This window comes from Canis lupus, chromosome 24, assembly GCF_011100685.1.
Source record: "Canis lupus familiaris isolate Mischka breed German Shepherd chromosome 24, alternate assembly UU_Cfam_GSD_1.0, whole genome shotgun sequence".
Lineage (NCBI taxonomy): Eukaryota > Metazoa > Chordata > Mammalia > Carnivora > Canidae > Canis > Canis lupus.
This window is the reverse complement of record NC_049245.1, coordinates 5,407,236-5,423,593: the sequence shown is the minus strand read 5'-3', so window position 1 is coordinate 5,423,593 and position 16,358 is coordinate 5,407,236. Positions and strand designations below refer to the sequence as shown.

The window sequence follows — 16,358 nt, the reverse complement described above, 5'->3', positions numbered from 1 at the left end:
TGCTTCCAAGGAAGTGAGCCCCTTAGCCAGGCAAAGATGAGGAGGAAGAGAATGACAATGGCAAAGAGTAATTCCAGAAAAGGGCAGTGGGAAACGGAGGACTGTGCGTGGTTCCATAGGGCTAGCCTGAGCCCAAGAAAGTAGTTAAGGAAGAGAGGGTAGTATCCTCTGTGGGGCTCTACCTCAGGGCTCTAAAGAAACTCAGCTCTATTCAAAAGGCAGAGTGGGCATGAGAAGGCACAGAGGAGTTGGGTTGTTGAGTGGTAGCTAGATATCCTCGGCCTCCAACTGCTCACATCCCACCTCTGCCCTGCAAGCCCACAGGTGTAGGGCCTGGCACTCATCCTGAGGGAGACCCAGATGAGCCCAAGGCTTTCCTATTTCTGTCACCAGGTCAGGGCAGGTCTTCGCCTTGCCCAAAAGTCCCCATTCTGGGGACTGAAGCCCTTTAAAGGATGTGAAAAGACTAAATAAGACCCAGGGCACCTGGGTGGCTCAGCTGGCTAAGTGTCTGCCTTTGGCTAAGGTCCTGATTCCAGAATCCTGGGATCCAGCCCTGCATCAGGCTCCCTGCTCATCAGGGAGTCTGCTTCTTCCACTCCCTCTGCACCTCCCCACTGATCGTGCTCGTGCTCGCTCTCTCTCTCTCTCATAAATAAATAAATAAATAAATAAATAAATAAATAAATAAATAAATAAATAAGACTAAATATGATCCAAGTCTTGGCAACTGAATATACCTGGAGCTTCTCAAGGCCAGTCTACACAGGAGAAAGGTCACTGAGAGCTGGTGAGTGCCTAATAAAACAGAACACAGACAACCGACTCAGGTAATTTGATTACGATCATGGAGAAAGCTAGACCTGTACTCCTGCAGAACATTCTCAAGGACTTGCAAACTTGCAGTCCAAACCCGAACTCCTGTTGACTTGAAGCCTTTTGGTCAATTCCTATTTTTAAAATGCTCTACACGTAAAATGGATACCTTCTATTATAGCCCCAGATGAAAACCTCCAATCACTGGCACTATTTTGTTTGAAAAAAAACATCTTGAAGGGTAGAGAGAAAAGAGATGGGACGCCTGGGTGGCTCAAGCGGTTGAGCATCTGCCTTCAGCTCAGGGCGTGATCCTGGAGTCCCGGGATCAAGTCCCATGTCGGGCTCCCTGCATGGAGCCTGCTTCTCCCTCTGCCTGTGTCTCTGCCTCTGTGTGTGTGTGTGTGTGTCTCTCATGAATAAATAAGTAAAATCTTAAAAAAAAAAAAAAAAGAGAAAAGAAAAGAAAGGAGGTTAGTGACAATTTAAGGGAGGTGCAGGGCCAATGGATCATCTGACCAAGATGATACACAAAGTCTTTTTACACAGGGGAGAACATGAGAACAGGGGAGGAGACTGGGAACTAAGCCTCCCCCCCACCCCCACCCCAGTCCCAGGGAGAGTTTTCCTCTGGTTTTCTCGGAACAAAAATAGAAACTCCCCACGTGTGCTTCAACAAAGGCAATTTTTCCATTTCTCCACCTTCGTGTATATCTCCATTGCACAGAATAGAAAACTGAGCCAGCACCAGGGGGCTCATTAGGGAATTTCCCCAAGGTGCACCCTCCAACCCATGAAGGACTGTTTGCCACGTCCCTCTCTCTATGACAATCCAGCATCCAGACATCAACAAACTATATTTGAAACCTTAAAAGGGCCCTATTGAAAGACATAAGGTTAATTACATGGCAAAAGACCATGGCTGATGAAGTCAGCTTCTGCCAGACTATTTCAATTCTCGGAAAGGAAGGAATATTTATAGGACAAATTCCTAAATGTGAGATTTATTCCAGAGTGTATTTCACATATCTGTAATGGCAAAAATTCTGTCTATAATAGCAAAAGACCAGGAACTACCTCTATGTCCATGAATAGGGGCTTTATCAAGACGGTAGAACCATATCATTAAAGCAGCTAGCAAAAGGAAACAGTTATCAGCTGTCAGACACGTGATCCAGGCCAGTCAAACCCCCAGAGGGTTCCAATCGGCTGCCATCTGACCACAACCACAAGAGAAACAGCAGGCAAGAATGGCCCAGCTAAGCCCAGTCATTCCACAGAGCTGGAATACAGAATGATAAATTAAGCTGCGAAATGTGGGGTTATTTGTGAAAGAGCCATAGGGAACTGAATAATAAGAAATGTATTACATTCTCTCCAGAGCACCAGACCTGCCACGTTTCCTAAGGTTCTCTTCCAGGATGGGCCAAAGGATACAGACAGCACATCTGATGTCTGGAATGACATCCCATGGGTCAGAGCACCAGCAATCCCTCCCCGGGTCACAAGTTGGCTCACTGGGCCAGTTCTGCAATGTCTACAGAGGTTTATACTTAACACCGGACCCCCTAAAAGTTCAAAATAAGGTTAACCAATCTTACCTTGTTATACTACTTTCCAAGTAGTAGACCCAAACTAGTTACATCTTGGGCATCTTAGTTACAAAATGAGAATGGAATGAACAGACAAGGGATGCTGAGGATCAAGTAAAACCTACACCTGCCATCACCGATTTGCGTGATGTCATGGAATATCCCTGAGCCACAATTTCCCACATATAAATAGGATAAAATGGCAGGGTGCCTGGCTGGCTCAGTCAGTGGAGCATGAGACTCTTGATCTCAGGAACATGAGTTCGAGACCCACATTCGGTGTAGAGATTACTTTGTTAAAAAATGATAAAATGGGGGATGCCTGGGTGGCTCAGCGGTTGAGCGTTTGCCTTTGGCTCAGGGTATGATCCCGGGATCCGATATAGAGTCCCACATCGGGCTCCCTGCATGGAGCCTGCTTCTCCCCTGCCTGTGTCTCTCATGAATAAATAAATAAAACCTTAAAAAAAGAAAAAGAAAGAAAAAAGAAAGAAGAAAGAAAGAAAGAAAGAAAGAAAAGAAGAAAGAAAGAAGAGAAAAGAACAAAGAAAACAGAAGAAAAAAAAAGAAGAGAAAGAAAGAAAGAAAGAAGAAGAAAAGAAGAAAAAACCAACAAAAATACCCGAAATCAAACTAAGAATAAACAAACGCCGCCCACCCCATCCCGAACCCACTCCCCCCGCCACTCCCTCCCTACCCTCCTCCTACATAACCGCCCTCATCACTCCGCCTCTACCACTCCAGCTCACTCCCTCCCCCTCTCCCCTCCCTCCCTCCCCCCCCCCCCTCCCCCTCCCTCCCTCCTCCCCTCCCCCCTCCCTCCCTCCTCCCTCCCCCTCCCTCCCTCCCTCCCTCCCCCTCCCCCCTCCCCTCCTCCCCCCCCCTCCCTCCTCCCCCCCCCTCCTCCCCCTCCCTCCCTCCCCCTCCCCCCAATCGAAAGAAAGAAAGAAAAGAAAGAAAGAAAGAAAGAAAGAAAGGCTACTTTAAAAGGACCTCAAGGGGGCGCCTGGGTGGCACAATCAACTAAGCAGCGAACTCCCTTTCGGCTTTCAGGCAGGGTCACCATCTCAGGGTCCTGAGGTCACCAGGAGCCAGACTCCATGCTCAGTGCAGTCTGCTTATAGCTCGTTCTACCCCTCCCACTCATTCTCTCTCTTTCTCTCTCAAATAAAATAAATAAATCTTTTCTTTAAAAAAAAAAAAAGGACCTGGAGGTCAATAACTCTTAGAGTTCGACCACCTCCAAAGTTCTGTGATCCTAATAAAAGATAATTGGTCAAAATCCCTTGAATCCCTTGTTTCTCTGTTGGCCTTTTGAGTTTTCTCTCTCTGATGGAAAAAAGGGGAACTGATCTTCAGTATGAGCGGACAACCCCCAGTCCTTCACCCATGACCCTGAAATCCAAAGAGCTCTGAAAACCAACAGTCTCACGTATCTCCCTTTGGAGATAAAACTGGACGCGAGCAGACGTGGAGCTATGCAGATTTCATCCCATTTGGTGTCAATATTCGTGTGTTTTGATATGGAAATTACTAATGTGTTTAATTATAGGGTACTGTTCCAGACCTACTGGGGGTGGTATAGACACCACGCTACCTTCTGGAAAAGCTTCACCGTTAATCCAAAATTAACACTTCGAAAGAAGCTTATTAATGAAATGGATGGTGGGAGGTGACATAGGTCTGGAGATTAATTCAGGGCAGGAAAGATGAAGAGAGGCCGAGTGATTATCTAACTACATGGCTTGTGCTTTCTTGCTTGCTATTCTGTTTTCTGCAGGATCTTGACTTTCATTTTAAAAAACACACAAGGTTCCCCTCTAGTTCTTCCAAAAAAACAGGTCTTTGCAGCAAAAACAAAACAATCATTGTATCAGGGCTGCCGAAAACTGAAGGAGTGTCTGGGGAGGTAGGGACCTTAGCTGGCCCTCTGACCAACTTCCAAGCTGGCTAAGGTCACTTACCCATCAAACTTCTAAAGAAAAAAAAAATCCTTTATTTTCTGTTGATGCTTCCACCAGACAAGTTTATTAAATTATTAATGGTCCTATTTCCTGTGGGAGAGTACTGTGAAGGTGGTGGCCATTTGGATAAGATTTCCACTGACACATTTGTATGCTTCAGCATTAAAACATGCTAAGCTAGGGGCACCTAGCTGGCTCAGTTGGTAGAGCACGGGACTCTTGATCTTGGGGTCATGAGTTGGAGCCCCATGGTGGGCACAGAGATTACTTAAAACAAACAAACAAACATGCTAAGCATATTGCCCGATTCCCTTGGGAAAAAAAAAAATCCCCTCTTGCTCCATGTGCCACTTCTTTGGGATTCACAACTCTACTATAGGGTAGAATGGAGAACCTTCTCAAATGCAGAGATAATGAAGAGAACATGTCCCTATAATCCAGAAAATAAATGAGGCTCCAAGAGATCTAACCTGCCCTTGTAGGTTACATGACTTGTAGGTGCCCACACTGAAATTTTGGGTGTGGCCTATTGTCCGCAGAACTCAGGCCTACACCCCCCTGGACAGGTCCATGGGTCTGGACATGATATGGGGGAGAGAGAGGGGATAAATCCTACTGTTTCTCATATCATGGTGAGAAACAGCTTCAAGTCAGACTGTCAAGGCTAATGGCTAAATAGTCAAAGATACCTCCCCCACAGTGTAATACAACAACCCTAAAACAGTGAGGATCCTTGGGTGGGGTTTTGCTACTAAAAACTGTGCCAAATTCAATGAAACCTCTCTGGGTTTTCCCCTTCATTCCTTGAAAATGAAGGGATTGGACCACACAAGCTTTAACGGTTCGCTGGATGGACACTCTTCAAGGCATCTATTCCTACTTCTTCTGGTGGACCTTCTTGTACTACAGAGGCTAAAAAGCTACAAACTACATTTCCCAGACTCCCCTGTAGCTATAGGTTTTAGATATGACTTGGATGCACTATCAGGAGATTTGTATTTGGGCCTGAGTTAATAGGGCAGAGGCAGATGCATGGCAATTACTCTATACTCTGCATTGGCAGCAGCAGTGTGATGCAGGAGCAGGCAGCCAGAGAGGCTGTAAGTGTAGCTTCCTTGGTGGGCCGGTTCTGCAGTGTGGCTCTGGGATTATATTCTGGTCTATCTTTAGTCCATTTATTAACCTATCATTAACCAGGCTCAGCTGGAGCTAACTACAATGGATTCTGTTGTCTGCCACTAAACCTACTTCACCTGTGTTCAAATGAAAAGCCAGTGCAATTCAGTTACATAGTTCTCCTATTCCTTTTCCCCCTTTTATTAATTAATTTAGTCTTTTTTGAGCACCTATTCTAGATATTTCCCAGATCTATGTTCTCTTCTTTTTTTTTTTTTTTAAAGATTTATTTATTTATGATAGACACAGCGAGAGAGAGGCAGAGGGAGAAGCAGGCCCCATGCCGGGAGCCTGACGCAGGACTTGATCCCGGGACTCCAGGATCATGCCCTGGGCCAAAGGCAGGGGCCAAACGGCTGAGCCACCGAGGGATCCCCTATGTTCTCTTCTTACTTCCCACTTTCCTCCAAATGTGTTATTGACATCCAGGGAGTACTGGCTCCTCCGCCTATACTTCTGTTCTATGTTGACCTATGTCCTCCTATGAGTCAGACATTACTGTACCAGGTGCTGGGGATACAAGCCCGGTAGGAATGTTCCCTGCCGTCGGTAGGTCTAGAGTCAAGAAGAAGAGTCTGGTCAGCCAAATGTCAGGCACATGGTCAGTGAGTTATAATGGGGGTGGGGGTGAGGGGCATCCAATTCAGTCTCAGGAGAAAAAAGACAATAGGCAAGGACTTAGGGACAGAGCTTATATTCTCCTCCAAATATCAAATGGATGAGTTTTTAAAAACTGCTTAAATCCGTGATTCGCAACAATGTTTTAAAAATAAACAAGTTGGCCACTGCTGTAGAATTCTGGTGAATCAACAGGTTAGCTTGAAAACTGGTAAACAGGGAATCTTATTTGGCCTTTCCTAAATGAACTGTCTTACTGGGAACCAAACAACAGATGAAGGGAAGTATATCTCTAAACAAGATTATCAGCTCAGAAATGAAGGACAGAATATCACAACCCCTAATAACCTAAAATAATTAGACCGAGTATCAATAGCTGCAATCACAAGGAGACACCCAAATATTGTTTTCTTCTTGATGTTAATAGTTGACCTTCCCCCCTCGACACACTTTTGAACTAAAATGAATATACCTGATCAAATATCTAAAGCAGTGTTGTCCAATTTAACTTTCTGCATTGATAGAAATGTTCTAATCTGTACTGTCCAATACAGTAAGCCACTGGTCACACATGGTCACTGGGCACCTGAAATGTGGCTTGTGCAACTGAGGAACTTAATTTTTAATTTTGCTTAGTTTAAATTTAAATAGTCACATGTAATTTTGGCTGCCGTAGTGGATAGTGCAGCTGCAGAACCAACTACCCATTTAGAGAAGACACAGATCAAGGAGCATTAGATTCTGATGTGATGCATTCCTCAAAATCCAGATTGTTAGCAACTCTCCAGGCAAAATTACTCATCTCTTTAATAATTAGCTTGTAAGGACACAGAAAAGAGATGGAGGAAACATGGACAAATTACAAGAGACCTGAAAGACATGTCAATCAATTACAATATTAGACACTGTGTGGACCTGATTCAGCAAACTGAAAGAAAAAAAAAAAAAATTTACGAGACGATTAGCAATGTGAACATCGCTGTGAATGTATGATCAGGTATTTTGGCCTTTACCTATTACAGGCACATTCTGAGGTATTTATGGTTGCAATAATATGATAACTGAGATGTACCTCAAAATCATGTGTCTGGGATGGGTGCCGGGTGGATGGGCAGGAACAGCCACGGTTTAAATGGTTGTTGGGGCTGAGTGATAAGTGACGGAAAGAAAGAAAAAAAAGACTACTGCACGTTCCTATGTCTGGCATGACTCAAAGACCTGGACTACAGAGCCAGGTAGAAGACCAAAACTATTTTAGAAGGAATTCTATACTCAGTTCCTTTTGAAGCATCCTTGGGAGAGGCCAAAGGAAGAGAATAGAAGGGGAAAAAGGGAGACAGGAAGGAAAAAATATCCATCAACTACCTAATTTAACTTCAGAGTTAGTTTCTAATAAATCTTCAAAGGCAGGGCAATGGTGATCAGATTTTCTGGGGGGTCTCTACCCCACAGCTGGAGTCCTGCAAATGGTACCAGCACAAGAAAGGCTTAGAGCCACCTGGACCTGTCACTACTGCCTTCTTAGATATACACAATCTCTCCACCTCAATCTGTTTGGAAAATTACGGAGTTCTCAGGAGTAAAGAGGCGATTTTGCAAACTGCCCTGAGGCAGTCAAAAGGCAGATAGGCTCGAAAAGGCCAGTTTCCTAACCAGCACCTACAACTCCTTCCTAGATCCACTCACCAGCACAGCCAGATTGGCAAATCCCGTGTCCCTACCATAGGCAACAACATATTGGACATTACGGAAACCTGCCATACATCACTGTTAGCTAATTCCCTCCTGGCGGTTTACACATGCACAGAAGTGCGAGACACTCTGCACCCCTTATTTCACCTAACCAACCCTTCTGAGAGGTCAGTTCCATTGCTTTTCCATGCAACAGGTCCAGGAACTAAGACTCGGGACCGATAATGTATCCCTAACACAGCTGGGAGAATGGACCCAACTGAGGTCCTCCTTCTTCAAACCTTTCCAGAATCCCTGTTCTGCCTATGAAGGGGCAGCCACACCTCTTGGCTTAGCCCCTTCACCATCTTGTCCTGTCCTAGTTCCCCACCTTTCACACTTCCCTCTAACTCCAGCAGGTGGATTTTCCATCTTCAGACACCAGAGTTTGAAGTCCTTTACTTACTTAACCTTTGGGCAAAGCCTGCCTCTCCCCCCTTCTCCACTGCCCTCAAATCTACACCAAGAAATCTTCCCTAGCTCATAATTTATTACATCTTTGTGTGTGCTTTAGCATCCATCCCCTTTGCTGTAACAGAGTTAATAATTAATATTTGTGTCTCCCCACCAAGCCGGAAAATTCTAGCTAGAGTTAATGAGCACCTACTACGTTCCCTTCTTCATTCATTTATTATGTTCACCACTCTATGAGGTAGGTGTCATTATTATTCCCATTTCACAGACAAAGAAACTGAGGCCCAGCGGGATTAGCAACTTGCCCAAGGTCATGCAGCTAAGTGACAAAGCCAGAGCCTAGGGGCTTAACTGCTACAGTCAGATGATTCTAGACCGACCAGGCTGGGAACGTTATCTCCTTGAACACAGCAGATGCTCCAGAATAGTTAGATGGGAGGATGCCTCTCTCTGGGGGGGCACTGGCTCAAACCTGCTCCTCCCCTAGTCCCCTGAACTAACAGCTCAGTGAGTGTCTTGAAGTCATTCCAACTTAGTCATTATGCATCAATATATGGGCCTCATCCTGGAGTGGCATTCCTTTTCTTCCAGTTAAGAAACTAATGTTCTTTTCTTAAGGTTGTATTTATTTATTTGACAGAGAGAGAGAGAGAGAGAGAACAAGCAGAGGGAGCTGCAGGCAGAGAGAGCAGACTCTCCACTGGGCGGCAGGGAGCCCAGTGCAGGGCTCCATCCCAGGACCCGAGGATCACAATCCGGGCCGGGCGGAAGGCAGCTGCCTAACTAAGCCACCCAGGTGCCTCAAGAAACTAATTCTTGGGAACAGCAGGTTTTGTATAGAACTCTAAAATTACACAATGTGCTAAGTCACAGGCAATTTGGACAATCATTTGAAAACAGCCAATACCATAGATGATAATTCTGGAAGCTTGGAGCATCTTAATACCAAGATGTCTCCCATTTATGGATGAAGGCTGAGAGGGAAAAGGAATCTAAACATCCTCTGTGAACAAAATAAAACTTCTCCGGAAGCTGTGCTAATAGGGTCACAGAGCAAACGCCCCCCACCCCTGGTCCTGGGGGCAGCATGTAGGCAAGATCCTAGAAATAAGGTCGTGATTTATTTATTCCTTTAATCCAGGGCTCCAATGGCACTGTTTGCCTGGGACGAGAGAGCTTCTAAAACGTTAATTAAGGGACTGGATCTTTCTCTCCTGCCGCTTTCTTCCCGGGGTAATCTGGGAAGTTGGGGGACAGAGGAGCAAAACGACTAACAGTCAATCCCAAAACAACGTTGCAATTGTCCTTCCAGCCTGGTGATAAATATGCAAGTGGGACACTTTGTAGAATTTCCTGGAGGGGAGAGCTACCAGCCCCGGGCAAACTGTCCCCTCCCACTTAACCCCATCTGGCCCAGAAAAGCCTCAGGCCAGCTGACTTTGAACCTCAGCAGCACACTTAACACCAAGCACCGTGCGCCGCAGCAACCTTTAAAGAGGTCTTTCCTGGGGATTTCTGCTCCAGCCTTTAGCCTCAATTCAAAACCAAATGCACCTTTAGTCCGCCCCCAAGCCAAACCCCGGGAACCAGGAATATGCACAGGGAGGGATAGCCTCGCCCAGGAAAAGTAACCTAGTCTTACCCAATCCACAGCAAACACCAGAGTTCCTCCACCCACCCCCCGCCCCCCGCCCCGGCGGCAGGGCTCCAGGGCCGTCCCGGCGCGCGCAGGAATGATCGCCCCCCACCCAGGGCCTGGAGCCCGCGGAGTCCCGCCAGGCTAGGAAATGGGATCATGTGATTCCTAAAACACCACGGCCCGGCTCCAGCTGACTAAATCAGTGGAATGGGATTCCCTAATCTTGCGGGTAGCGGATTCACTTGAGCAGACGAACACGGAAGTTCTCCCCAGTAAAGCCAGGTGATGTCCCATAAGATGTCGCCTACAATTCTAGGAGGGGCGGGGGGCGGGGTACGAAAGAATGATCATGGAGGGTAACAAACACCACCTGGGGCGGCGCAGAGGCAGTTGCGGTTGAGCCCCTTTATCCATCAATTCACTTCAAGAAGTCGAGAGATGTGACAAATTCAAAGTGCCCGCACAGACCTCCAGCGTAACGGGCACTCGGTGCTCGTCAGTGGGGACCGCTGTTCCGGGGGGGGGGGGGGGGTCCACCGTGTGCCGACCTGAACTGCCGCCCCCGCCCCCGCCCCCAGAACGCCAGGAGGTGTGTGCACCGACTCCGCCGAGCGCTGGGAAAGGCGCCGCGGGGACCGGAATCCCGGAGAGCCTGGTCCTTCCTGCCCGCACCCGGGAACCCCGACGGCCTGGTGATTCCTCCGGCCCCGCACGCAGGACAGGGGCTGCCGGAGGCAGGAAGCCGGGCCCGGGTCCTCGGGGCAGGCGGCCTCCAGGCCCAGCGGCGCGGGCCGCCGCCACCCAGCGGGCGGGAGGACGCGCGGAGCCGCCCCGCCCGAGACCCAGAAGCAGGTGCAGGAGCGGCGCGGAGGGTGCGCTGGGCGCGGGGGGCGCGGGCGGCGGGGGCGCGGCGGGGAGGGGAGGGGAGGGGCGCGCGCTCCGGGAGCCCGACGCCAGGGCGTGGCACGAGGTGGCGGCGGGCAGAGTCGACACCGTACCTTGATTTTCGACCTGGCGCCCGGGCGCTGCGTCGCCGCCAGGTGTCCGCCGGGGCCCTCGGCGTCGCCGGGTTCGGGGATCTCGCGCTCGGGGGCGCGCGGGGACGAGCTGCTCTCTGCGCCTCCAGGCTCCCCCGCGCTGCTGCTGCCGCCGCCGCTGCTGCTGCCGCCGTCGCTGCGGCAGTCCTCGGGGGGGTCGTGGAGCAGACGGCCCAGGCCCACTGCGGAGGGAGGGGCGGCGCCCCGACACAGACACGCGGCGTCAGGCCCCGGCGTCCGCGGCAGTTTGACCTGCGGGCGGTGCCGCCGCCGCCGCCCCGCCCCGCCCTGGACCTGGGCACCCGGCCAAGTGGGCAACACGCGGGAGTGGGCGAGCGAATCCCGGCTCGGCCTCCGGGTGGGAGGGGCGGCCCCGCGGCCCCGCGGCCCCAGTCCCCGCGCCCACCAGGAACCGAGGGCCCGGGGCGGCGGGGGGCCCCGCGCGCCAAGTTTCCTCTCCCTGGGCTGGGGGGCCGGGGTCTGACTCAACCCACCTAGCCCGCGGGCCTGGCGGATCCTGGTGCACCCCCGTGAGGACGCGGGGCTGAGTCTCCCGTCCTGGGCCACCTGGGCCCGCGCGGCAGTCAACGGTCCCGCCGCCGGGCAATTACGGGCGCCCACTAGGGGGAAGGGGGCGCAGGGCGTCGCGGGTTCTCCAGCCCCTCACTCGGTCTTCCCGCGCCTGGGACCTCCCCCACCCCAAAAGGGGGGCATGCGGTGGGGAGCCCAGCCCTCGCCGAGGAGCCGAGGGGACCCGGCGCCCCCTGCCCCCACCCCGGGACTCCCGCGCCCAGGCCCGGCCCCCGCGCGGCGCTCACCTGGGATGTAGGTGTCTGCCCTTTCCTCGTCTGGGAGCTCATCCCAGCTGCGGACGGAGACCCCCGGGCTCCTCCTCTTCACCAGGAAGACTTTGGGCATCGTGCGGCCCCCTCCGCGGCCGGCGGCCCCCTCCTCCCCTGCTCCCCGCTACAGGCTGCGGCGGGGGCTCGGTGCCCGGCTCCCGGCGGCCAGAGCCCACCTTCCCGCCTCGCTGGCCCTCTCCCTCCAGCCCCCGCCGCGCCGCGGCCCAGGCCTCTCCCCCGCACGCCCGGCGACTCCCAGCCTCCAGGCTCGGCGACACCTATGCCTTAAATCGCGGGTGAGACCACGCCGAGGAAAAAGTTTCATAAGGTGGAATAGAAAAGGCACCAGGAAACTTGGGAGTGAGCATGCGCCCTGCAACATAACGGTGTCAACAAGCTCGCTACCTGTCCGACCGGTTCCGGCGGCCGGGGCTGCCTGTTCCAGCCCTTCCTTAGGCATGAATGTTTGCAAAAGAATTTAACGTCTGATTCTTCCCCCCCTCCCCTTTTTAAAAAGGGAAGAACGTTTTTTTAAATCAGCCTCTTGCTCCGGTCCCCCTCACAGGAACCCCAGGGCAAATTCTTAGAGGTGAGTCCCCAGGCCCGCCTCCCGGGGCATCCATCCGAAGAGTTGGAGCTTCCTGCCAGTGGCACCCCCCTCCCCGCCCCCAGGTGGATTTGTCTCCGACAGGCAATCAAGAAAATGGCTCAGTCCCTCCGGACTTGGTAGATGGTTTCCCCGGCTAGTTGAAAGCTCGGCGGGCGGAAGGTGGAGGCGGCAGAGAGACTCTCCAGGACTCTGATCTGGTAAAGGGGGGGTTTTGGGGGGCTTCAGCTTACCATCATTTACAACACTCCCCCCAAATAAACACAATAAGATTTAAAGTTCGGCAGCTTTAGAACACGTCGTTATTACCGATTTGTGCCATACAATCTAGGAAAAAGCAGCTGCCACCCCAAGACCTACCACCCCAAGAGCCCCACCGACCCCCCAAATAAACACACAATGGAAACAAAAGCCAAGGGCATGTTATACAAACGCGGCTTCGTCACAAATCTCTCACCCTTACCCCCTCCCATTAGGGTCTCCCCCCCTAACCGCCCGCTCCCCAAATCCCGAGGCTGGGAATCCGTTTCCCAATAAAGTGAAGATGGGCTGCTACTGGGGAGGTGGCTGCAGAGCTATTTATTTTTGGCTTTGGCTTTCCTCTCTGTCTTTATACCTGGAGGGGGAGTTGGGAGAGAAGGAAGAGGAGTTGGTAAGAGAAAGATGCCAAGTTTCCCAGAGCCGCAGAGCCGGCTCGTGGGGCGCGCGCGCGGTCCCTCTCGGCCCCTGCTCGGGTGCGCCCGGGGATGCGCAGCTGTGACCCCGCCGTGGCGGGGGGCGCACCCCTCCGGGGACTGCGGGGCACGTCCAGCCCGGAGTTCCCCGGCGCCCGCGGCTCGCCCTGCCGCCGGACTCACCTGTCTGTAACCTGACCCGCCGCGCGCCCAGCCCACAGGGCCGAGGATCAACACAGCGGTTCGCCCGGTCCTCTTCCGCGCTGGAATGGCCCTTGGGGACACAGCAGCCTGGTAACGGATTTCTCGGCTCAGCTCAGTCCTCTCCCCGCGCGCGGAGAGGGGGCGCAGCTCTCCTGGGTCTGAGAAGGGAAGAGAAGCGCCCTGCCGCGGGGTCCGCCCTCAAGGGGTCACCCTCTCCTGGCTCAAGCCTGTCTGGACTCCAGATTTTCTGAGAACAATCAACGAAGAAGAAAACAGACTTTGATCCGGTGAAGGAAGACATTTCTCTAGCGGCACGAGGAAGCGAGGCTTCTTTCTAGTCTATGAGGCTGATGGCGCAGCTTATGGGAGAATCAGAACGTATTTTTATCTACCAACAAACTGAAGAATTTCTAGAAATTGGTTGAGTGAAAGTAAAATAGAGAAAACTACGAAATCACAGAAGTAACTCCCATCTCATAAAAATCTTTAAGACTTGCCTTCTTCAAAATTGCTCATGTTGTGAAAAAGGCAGTCAACCCCATTAACATTTTTTTTTCTTTTATTGGATTTCAAATCAATGAATGCCTGACCACTTTGTCCTTTATCTGAAAAAAGTATAAAATGACAGGATATAAGGCTAGAAAATCAAGAAGCAGTGCATCGTTTAGGATATTCGGGATGAAAAAAATAACTACACTTTTTTCTACGACGGTTGTTTGCACGCTTACCTTGATATTTGCTGGCTGTTTCTTTGGGAGAAAGGAATTCTAATGTGTTAGCTTTCTTTCTTTTTTTTTTTTTTTTTTTTTCCTTGATCGGACTCGAGAGGGATTTATCAGTATTAATATTTTCTATGTTTTGCTTTTGTTGACTCTTCTTTATTTTAGGGTTACTTTTCTAAGTGTTATGGGGAGCTAATAGAGCATTCCCTAAAAGTAGATTAAGAAATAAGCTCAATTCTTTAAAAACCTCAAAGCTGGTGGTTGAAAGAGACAGCAGTCCTGATCTGGCCCACAGCCTGTCCCTCACCTCTCCACCAGTTGTGTGGGGGGGGGCCCTCTCTAGAGTCCTTAGTGGGGATGTGTCCGGCCCTCTTTGAATACCTACAGTGCCGGGAGCTTACTTTTTCAAAAAGAAATCTATTCTGGTTAGGCAACAGTTCTGTTAGAAAGCTTTTCCTTCTGCTTTGTGGAAGTCTGTTTGCCTGCACTTCCATCTCTCCTCTGCATTCTTCCCTCTGGGGGTGCTGAGACTCTGCCTGTGCCCCCTCCCCCTGGCAGGTCTTCAAATGCATGGAAATAGGTATGGGTGTTCTCACTTAAGACTTCTTTTCTCCAGTAATGTGTAGTCAGATAGAAAATAGACAGGTACAAACCTGCTCAGTGGTATCTTTAGTGGGTAAGGAGAGGTTAGGATGATGGGGAAATGGTCCTAAAAAAGTTTTGTTTTGTTTTGTTTTTTAGTTTTTACCAAAATATAAGTGTTTTTAAAAATGTACAAATCATAAGTACACAGCTTGATCAATTTTTACAAAAATTGTAGGAGGCAGCACCCCAGGACAAGACCAAGCTACCTACTCTCAACACTCCACTTCGCATGAGACCGACCGAGTTTTTTATGGATAGAGGAAGACAGAAAAAGAAATAAAAATATAAAGATCATAAAGGAAAAAGCAAAACTCTCCTCATTTGTAGTCAGTATGATTAGCTTTATGGGGAACAGAAGAATCTAGAGACAAATTATTAGAATTAATAAGAGAGTTTTGTAAGGTTGTTTTATAGAAAATCTGTGTGTCAATTGCATTTCTGAATGTCAACAACATTCCAAAGTCATCTGTGGATTTAATACTTGAAAAAAAGATCTTTTTCGGAGATCTGACAAACTTGTTCTAAAGCTTATGTGAAAGAATAGCCAAAAGACTCCTGAAGGACAAGGTGTATAGATTCACTCTATCAGATATCAATAGTAATTAAAATAGCGTGCACAGCTAGACCACCGCACAAGAGTAGAGAGCCCAGGAACACACTACACACATGTGGACTTTTGATTTATGAGACAGGGCATTGCAGAAGGGTGGGGAGAGATGTGGAATGGAAATGATAGATTATCCATTTGGGGAAAAATAAAGGAAATTGAATAATGCACACACATACCAAGTTCCAGTGGATTAAATGTTTAAATGTGTATGTGTATACATATGCATAGATAGATAGGTAACGGAGAATAACGTTATGATCATAACTTAGAGCAGAATTTTATTTTTATTGAAGTACAATTGATGCACATGGAGAATTTTTTATTTTTTAAAACTTATTTTATTTAAATTCAATTAATTAACATATAGCCATATTATTAGTTTCAGAGGTAGAGTCCGGTAATTGATTAGTTGCATATAACAACTCAGGGCTTGTTACATCAGTGCCCTCCTTAATGCCCATCACCCAGTTACCCATCCCCCTACCCTGGAGCAGAATTTCTTAAGACACAAAGAACAAACCACACACACACACACACACACACACACACACACAAATTTATAAATCTGTCTGTGGAAAAATTAAGAATGACCATTTATCAAAAGACACAGTAAGGAGAATGACAAACTAAATCATAAATTGAGAGAAATTTTGCAACACATTTGGCATATAAATGATCAGAATTCAGATAACATAAAGAATTCAAATGTCAGAAAAAGAAACATTTTTGAAAAATGGCAAAAGACATGAACAGGCATTTTTCAGAAGAGAAAACATGAATGACCATCAACATATAAAAAGATGCTCAATCTCATTAGTAAACAGGGAAATGCAAATTAAAATGATAATGAAATTCTATTTCATGTTTACCAGACTGCCAAAATTAAAAGGTTTGCCATTCCTGCTAAGTGTCGCTTTGGATGTAAGAACAATAAATTAATGCATTGCTAATAGGTGTAGAGATTGATTCAAACATTTTGGGAAAGAGTTGGATTTTTATCTGGTAAAATTAGACATGCACATATTGAATAAGCCAGAAACTCCAACTTTTTAAATTTAGAAAAAGTC

At 48.9% G+C, this 16,358-nt stretch overlaps 1 protein-coding gene and 1 long non-coding RNA gene across 3 annotated transcripts in view; one reads left to right on the top strand and one right to left on the bottom strand.

The window, feature by feature from the left end:
• Window positions 1–13,655, bottom strand: part of OVOL2 (ovo like zinc finger 2) — a 31,021-nt gene extending 17,366 nt beyond the window's left edge. The window contains exons 1-3 of one of the 2 annotated variants that reach the window (XM_038571523.1): window positions 13,294–13,655; window positions 11,806–12,633; window positions 10,949–11,169 (exon numbers count right to left, since the gene is read on the bottom strand). In XM_038571523.1, the coding sequence (XP_038427451.1) occupies window positions 10,949–11,169; window positions 11,806–11,905 (321 nt within the window). In that variant the 5' untranslated portion in view covers window positions 11,906–12,633; window positions 13,294–13,655. Of the gene's footprint in view, window positions 1–10,948; window positions 11,170–11,805; window positions 12,860–13,293 lie in introns of those variants that run through there. The other variant, XM_038571522.1, reaches the window with a different exon arrangement.
• On the top strand, window positions 13,205–14,975 carry LOC111092119. Its single transcript, XR_005377512.1, has 2 exons — window positions 13,205–13,776; window positions 14,857–14,975. It is a non-coding gene; the product is annotated as an uncharacterized LOC111092119 (long non-coding RNA).
• Window positions 14,976–16,358: the final 1,383 nt, after the last annotated feature.